This window comes from Carassius auratus, chromosome 46, assembly GCF_003368295.1.
Source record: "Carassius auratus strain Wakin chromosome 46, ASM336829v1, whole genome shotgun sequence".
Taxonomy (NCBI): domain Eukaryota; kingdom Metazoa; phylum Chordata; class Actinopteri; order Cypriniformes; family Cyprinidae; genus Carassius; species Carassius auratus.
Genome location: NC_039288.1, coordinates 6,682,466 through 6,690,010, shown reverse-complemented (window position 1 = coordinate 6,690,010; position 7,545 = coordinate 6,682,466). Strand labels below are relative to the sequence as shown.

General features: G+C 39.1%; 1 protein-coding gene across 2 annotated transcripts; it reads right to left on the bottom strand.

Moving 5' to 3' along the window:
- Positions 1–435: 435 nt before the first annotated feature.
- Positions 436–7,545, bottom strand: LOC113064007 (dual specificity protein kinase CLK4-like). 2 transcript variants are annotated; one of them, XM_026234493.1, is made up of 13 exons: positions 7,404–7,545; positions 6,499–6,656; positions 3,929–4,148; positions 3,412–3,502; positions 3,052–3,118; positions 2,366–2,482; positions 2,115–2,281; positions 1,921–2,015; positions 1,442–1,571; positions 1,269–1,351; positions 1,089–1,168; positions 868–958; positions 436–757 (listed from the first exon to the last, which is right to left on the bottom strand). In XM_026234493.1, the coding sequence occupies exons 2-13, from the start codon at positions 6,654–6,656 to the stop codon at positions 611–613; spliced, it is 1,446 nt and encodes a 481-aa protein (XP_026090278.1). In that variant the 5' UTR covers positions 7,404–7,545; the 3' UTR covers positions 436–610. The 2 variants fall into 2 exon arrangements, with proteins under 2 accessions (XP_026090278.1, XP_026090279.1); XM_026234494.1 differs by lacking the exons at positions 3,412–3,502; positions 7,404–7,545 and having other exon boundaries at positions 444–757; positions 6,499–6,635.

The following is a 7,545-nucleotide window of genomic DNA, read 5'->3' as shown; positions in this document are numbered from 1 at the left end:
AAATAAGCCAAACTCAAGTGATTGCCTAAAACAATTGTTAATGTTTAAGTAATCTGTAGTTTCATGCTTCAACCACTAGAGGTCCAGAAGATAACTGTTGTTCCCTCACTGCGCTATGTGCGACTGAATACAAATTTGGATGGCGCCAATTAATGCAGCAAAGATTACTTGCTTTACATCCCGCAGAAAAAAAAGAAAAAAAATATTGTACCCACATGATGTCCATGTGCCCTTTCCAGAAATAGCACTAAAGCACCAGCACTAAAGACTGCAGAACAAGAAGAGCATTTGTATAGAACAGACCTTTTGGTGCCATCTGCAGGACAGACATTATAAATGCAGTAATAAAAAATAAAGAAATGCATTGCTATAGACTAATTGCTCTAAACGTCAGTTCATCATTAAAAAAAAGACAAAATAAAGACACAAATGTTGTGCATTTAGAGCATTCAAGTTTAATTTGCCAAAAGTAAAGTGGAACTTGGCCCATATAATCAAACTGACAATAAATATGGACAGAGGTAATGAAGCAGGCAGTCTTAAAGCAGACTGATACAGTCAGCAGCAGTCTCCCTGGGAGCAGTAATGTTCAATTTGTGATGCCTCCAAGTCACTTTCTTTCTTTTCTTAACTGGTTGAAAAAGGGGTGTCCAATGGCCTGATCCAGTGTGATTCGTTTCGATGAATCATACTCCATCATCTTCTGCAGCAGGTCAAAAAGCAGCTCATGCTCCGGGGTTTTAGAGGACATGTATTGCTGAGTAAGGAGCATAGATTCAACGGTATTATTTTCATCAAGGCTACCCAAACAGAAATAAATTTTTTTTTTTTTCAAAACATTTTTTTACTTGTGCAATAAATCTTCACCTTTAGAGGTTTACAGTGTTTCCTCACGTATCTCCCTGCGGAGCTGTGCTCATCCCAGTCCAATTTGTCATGATGCACAAAACGCCGTTTCCTGAAAACGAAGCATAGTCATACATCAGACCATGAAAAATCCCAAAACATGTCATTTCTTCGATCATGTAAAATACTTTTATTTATAAGCAAGTGACACCAACTCCTAGTCTCAAGTTATGATACTTCACCTGGTTTTCTGGAGGAGGTTTGCAGGTATGGGGCCTAGAACCCTCTCCATCATTGCCAGATGCTCCTTACTGTCATGAGTCTAAAAAAAAGAGGGTGTTTTTGTAAGTATTTTGAAGCCAGTAAATGAAGCCACAAGGCATTCAGTGGAATAATACATCCTTGTAAACATGACTTTGCACCTGAAATAATGTTAATCCCAGATAGAACTCAATCAGGATACAGCCCAGACTCCACACGTCACACGCCTGGTTCCAGCCCAGTTCTGCCAGCAGAGATCAACATTTTGCAGCGTTCAAAATCATGACCACATTTAAGTGAATTAAGCAACATCGTAACAGTGCAAACAGTTCACCTAATATAACTTCTGGAGCTCTGTAGTGGCGGGTTGACACCAAAGAGGTGTGATGCTCGTCGTCATAGGTAGCATTGCCAAAGTCCACAACTTTCACATCCAACCTCTTCAAGGCCCTCTCCTCTCGCTTCTGTAATATATAGACCATTATGTTCACCATCCTCTCCTCACTATAAACCAATACTTGTGTTCTTATAGGCATACTACTGTTCAAAGGTTTGGGGTTGATGCTGTTTGTTATTTCTGTGGAAATCATTATACATTTTTAGGATTCCTTGAATAAGAATGAATAAGTTGTTCAAAAGAACAGCATTTATTTGAAATATAAATATTCTGTAATATATAAATGTCTTGATGAATTTAAAGTGTCCTTGCTTAAAGTAAGGATTTCCTTCAAATAGAAAGAAAATCTTTCTGACCCCAAACTTTTGAATAGTTTATCTCTATAGTTTATGGCATTTCATTATGCTCTTACTTACCATCTTGAAGTTGTATTTAATTTTGTAGTTGGAGTCCACAAATAGAATGTTTTCAGGCTTAAGGTCGGTGTGCGTCAACTTATTTCGATGCAGAACTGGTGAAAAAAAGTGATTTATCTATATTAAGAAATTATGTATAAAATTGATTTGTAGCATTGATGCGGTTTAGTAAAAATGTATGCATCCATACTCACAGTGCACAGCTCTAAATATCTGGTCTGCCATGCACCTGATCTGGTTCAGAGTGAAGGGCATGAATCCATTCTCCTTCAGGAAGTCATATGTGCTCAGTCCCAGCAGCTCAAACACTATGCAGATGTGGCCGTGGTGATCGAACCAGTCTAGCATCCGCACACAAGCACTGCAAAGAAGTAAAAGGGAAGTTATTATGGCCAAAAAACCATAACGTCTATTAGTCTACGCTGAAATACACTCAAACACTCACAATCGCTTTTCCTCATCAAGCGAGTTTATCCGCTCAAGCACGTCAACTTCTGACATGGCTGCCTCACGGTAGCGCTCAATATTTTTGATGATCTTCAGTGCCACTCTTGTATTACTTCTGCAAAAAAAAAAAAAAAAAAAAAAAAAAAAATGCATTGCTAATGAATACATACCAGTTTCAGATTTTGAATGTTCTGTTTTTTATGAACCCTAAATCTTGCATTTTCTGATTTGCATTTCCATATATGCATTTCAACAAACATTCAGTGTAAGAAACAAAGGCTTGATGACATACCTAATGGGAAAACTGACAAGTGTTTTTTTTGCAAATATTTTGTCAATATACAGTCTATTCCACTTGCCTGTTGTCTTCTAATTCTAGATCTCATTTGGTAAACATAGGCAAAAAAGGCACTGGACATATGCGCAAGGTATTTTTAATACACTTGAAAAGACCATTGTATTTAAACATTTACATGCATATATTTGATCGATCATATAATTTCAGGTCTATAACACTCCTTTCAATATGACCAAAATGATAGTCCCACTGAGCTCAGTTGGGTAAGACTGAATTATTTACATGAAGGCTTTTCAACAAGATTGAGTCATCGATATTTGGGTGCATGTAAATGAAGTTACAGTAAAAAAGAAGTTAAATAAATAAAAACACAAAAGCAGGCTTACTTTGAATGGTCGAGGCACTCCACCACTTTCCCAAAGGCTCCTTCGCCCAGAGTCCCTACAATCTCATCTATAAACAGGATAAAGAGGCAGTCGTAAGTAAAGCTTTGGGACAGGAGGATACAACATACAAAAGCACAGATTTTACAGTACTAATGTAGACTTGACAAGTTCATTCCAGTTAAATCATATTGATTGATTATAAAAATCTGCCCCAAATTAAAGTTTCACATGATTGTTAATTTCAAAGTGGTTAATATTAGAAGTCTTCAAAAGTCCCCTTATAACCCCCAAACGTAGGCTGAATTGTCCCACTAATAGACACAGAACAGACAATTATAAAGAGAAAGGTTTGTTCTATACATCTTGCTCTTAGCATGTCTCCATTGTGATAGACCAGGTGACCCTCCTCATCATCCTCAATACTCTTGGTTCTTTTCCTGTGATGACTTCTCTGGAGTAGGGGGAATCACCATCACCATCAAACACCAGTCAGAAACCGGCCCGTACGCATCATTCATTCATTCAGCGAGGGGGGAGGTTGATGAAAGGGAGGGAGTGATTCGGACCCCCGTGCCAGGCCACGGCGGAAGCAGCAAATTCAAATTCATCGCCAACAACGGCACAGGGCCACCATAGTGTGTGTTACAGAAGAAAGACATGGCAACACATTTTCAGACAGGATACAACTTTCTTTGAAGTGCACTTAAGAACAGCTAATTCTGTTCAAGACCCTCATCCAAAAAACAAAACCAAGTGATTCCTTGACCACCTTACTGCAAGTTAACAGCAGATGGTTTCTATGATTAAATCTGGACTTTAGAAACATTACCAAATACATAAGTTCAAGTTAAAATCTACATATTGACAAATCGTTTACCAAGTCTGTGCAGGGACTGTGGTTGCGTGATCGTTGGAACTCTCTGCTGCTGCATCGACTACGTCCTTTAGGCGCAGACGACTGGCTGCAACGATTCCCGTCTTTCCCCCTCTCCGTCTCCCGGACCTTGTCCACCCGACCCGTATAACCTCCATGTTCCAGACTGGCCTCTCTGGCCTTGTGCTCTCGGCACTCCAGCCTCTTTGAGCTAATGTGACACCTGTCAACAACACACATCAGACGCTGAGGAAAAAGAGGCAGTTGTGCATATGATGACAATCAGATCTTTGACAGATAATTTTATGGGTGGCATTCACATTGCTGCAGTTAATCGACCCTTTCAGCAGGGGATAAGGAATGCTGAATCATTATCTGCTGGGTGCTGAAAGCATCAAGTGTCTTCTCGAAAGGGACATGTCGAACGAGCAAGCTATACTTAGAAAGAGCCACAGAAACATGCTCTGTGAGAGCGGTTATGAGTGAAAGCGATGCTTTAACCTGTCAAAGTTGCAGCAGTAAATCTGTTAGGAAGATGCCTGAGTGTTGTGTTTGATTTCAACAACTTGCGATCCAAATCACAGCTGTCAGCCTATAGTACAGAAGCAGAACATTCTGTATTCGGCCAACTGGAAGCCATTGGGATTCATATTACGAAAGTCAAACTTAAACAGTGCTTAAAGGGGTCATAACATGCTGCTAAAAAGAACATTATTTTAGGGCTGCTCGTTAACTGCTCGGCCGATCGTTATTCGCATCTCGTCAGTAAAGCCGGTTCTCTAATCAGCTGTAAATTCCCTCAGGTGCGTGATTTCACATAGAGCAGCTGTTACTGTTACAACGGCTCTGTGTAGTAACAGCTGCTCTATGTGAAATCACGCACCTGAGGGAATTTACCGCTGATTAGAGAACCGGCTTTACTGACGAGATGCGCATTATCGATCGGCCGATCGTGATCGGAGCAGCCCTAAATTATTTTGTGTATTTGGTGTAATGCAATGTGTTTATGCAGTTTAAGTTTAAAACGAGTAAATTTACACAAGGCTCATTGGTCTTAAAAGCAAGGTGTGCTCTGATTGGCCAGCTATCCAGTAGTGACGTAGAGATGTAATTTTAATTTTGTAATTTTAGAAGATTTAAAAGTAGCAACATAAGAACCGGTATTTTTTTGGACCGGTACATAATTGGGTCGATACTGGAGTACCGATAAGCTTCAGGAAAAACAATACTGTTATCGATACTTGCATTGTTTTATCTCTGTATACTTGAATGTTAACGACGATTATAAGCTGCTGCTTGTCATTTTCCTTCAGTGAATGATGTGGCTGAGGTTTGTGTGTGATATCCAGTGTATGTGCTGTGTGTGTGTGTGCTGTGTGTGTGTGTGTGTGTGTGTGTGCGCAGTCAGTAATCGCGGCAAGAGTGAAACATTTGAAAGTGTGGGCTCAGTCACGTTACAAAACTAAGTGACACAAGTCTAAGATACAATATATGCAGTAGAGTAGTAATGTTAAGAGGAGGCAACGCTAATGAAATATTTACTAACAAAACACAACATCTACCTCAAGCAATGCGCTGTATTGTCTCGCGGCTCCAGCTCCAACTCGTGAGACACATTCACATTAAATGTTGATTCGGTAGAGTTACACTCACAAGACTTACAATCACAAAAGTATGTTATTTCATCATGCTTTAAAGCCTAGCCGGTTAAACATTTAATTTGCGTACTGTTCTAACATGTGCTTATTCAGATCGATAAAAATAGATAAAAGAAACTCATTCAGGTTTAAAACAACCTTGAGTGAGTAAATGATGACACAATTTTCATTTTTGGGTGAATTATTCCTTTAAATGTTAATTAAATAAAACAGAGAAAAATAACTCGCTGCTCTTGACTGAAGAACTTTAATACAGTTGCTAAAGTTCATCATTAATAAAATAACTTTTTCAAATATTAAAATTTGTTCTTTTTTTTTTTTTTGCACCAAATAGTATCGATAACAGTATTGATAAGTAATACCGTTACCGATAAAATGCAAACGATACCCATCCCTAGTGAACACTAATAAAATTCTCATTCTTGGAGTGAAGAGGAATTTACAAGCTCTCAGTTTGCATTTCAGAATGCCTGGGAGGGTCAAATGAAAACTAATGAAATGGCTGATAACATTTTATACTATACTAAAACAATTGTGGCCTGACATAGAAATCTCACTACAAAAATTCTGGAACAAATTCCCAGGCGCAATCTAATGTCAGAAGGATTTTACATCAATGGGATTTTCTGAATTGCAAGTACCAGTCAGGACCTTATGACAGGCCTGATTACAGCACTTGTCACCCTGACAGTTTGTTTCTGAATCCAAGAACATGTTACAATATATCATGTCAAGGCACCGCCAACACGCAGTACAAACTGACAGGGTGCCAACAACAAATCTAACAATACAACACCATTCAGAGTGAATATATATATATATATATATATATATATAGAGAGAGAGAGAGAGAGAGAGAGAGAGAGAGAGAGAGAGAGAATGAGAGAATTTTACAACTGAATAAGTCTTCTGTACCTCTCGTATGTCTTATAGTGATGAGTTCGCCCGGGCTGTCGCTCTCTTTCTCCGCTGGGCGAGCTGCGCTTCGGTCTCTTGTGTACCTCCACTCTCTCCTCCCAGCTGTACTTCGCGATCCAGCCATCTGGCGACCGCATGCGCTTAGAACGCCGCATCTGACCACAAAAGAATTGAAAAAATTGTCCAAGTCATAAAAGTGACGACAGGGAAACAGTATCTCAGGACATTCCCTGCACCCCGCGGTGTTTTAAAATTCAATACAGCCGAGGTGATGCCAGCCCTCCGCTCCTGATTTAGTCACTGAATTTCATGTTGCCGTGTCGCAGTTGTTTTGACTTGTTAAATGTTCAGATGAATTAATATCTAATATCACTAATATCACATAACGTTATCTTATTTACAGGGAATTCAAATAGCTAAATAAGTTTGGTTACTCTAGCATGTTTCCCAGCGCATTGAACGCATTGTCCCTTATTAAATGCAGAAATACATGTGACATCTATAAAAACAAACTGCATTAGTGACATCACGACAGCTGTTTGTTTATAGATAAATTTTTCGAATACCCGGTTGTCTGGTAACAAACTAGAGCTAATCACACTAGCGCTTTAGCCACTTATGTAAATAAACACAATCAAGTTACAAAGTCAGACGATTGTGTACTTGGTGGATTGTGTAACTATTTAAGTTCATTGTCAAAATGTTTACAATTTTTATTATTTATCAAAATCACTGCTTTAAACATTCGCTCTATCCGTGAATGTTTATCTAGAGAGGCTAGCCGGTTAGCATCCAAAGGAACGCAAGGCGCTTAGGCTTTATGTCAGCCCTGTTGCCACGAGGTAATTAATACACTTGTAAAATAACGTTTTATGTTACATTTAAACTTAAAATACACTCACCTTTCACCTGTTACTTTCAAGTCGTAAAACAAGACACTTTCGCTTTCCAGACGGATCTCCACAACACTTTATGACTTCCGCTTTACACTCGTTTCCGGTGGCAGGATTTCTGGGGGGACACTCAACAAATCACAGGTCTTCT

What these genes read in the sequence shown, in the direction of transcription:
- LOC113064007 (XM_026234493.1), bottom strand. Translation starts at nt 6,656, where the DNA reads ATGCGGCGTTCTAAGCGCATGCGGTCGCCAGATGGCTGGATCGCGAAG. An exon ending in TTAAATACAACTTCAAGATG is followed by an intron (nt 1,572 to 1,920) that starts GTAAGTAAGAGC and finishes TATATATTACAG; the next exon opens with AAGCGAGAGGAGAGGGCCTT. An exon ending in AGCTCCAGAAGTTATATTAG is followed by an intron (nt 1,352 to 1,441) that starts GTGAACTGTTTG and finishes CTCTGCTGGCAG; the next exon opens with AACTGGGCTGGAACCAGGCG.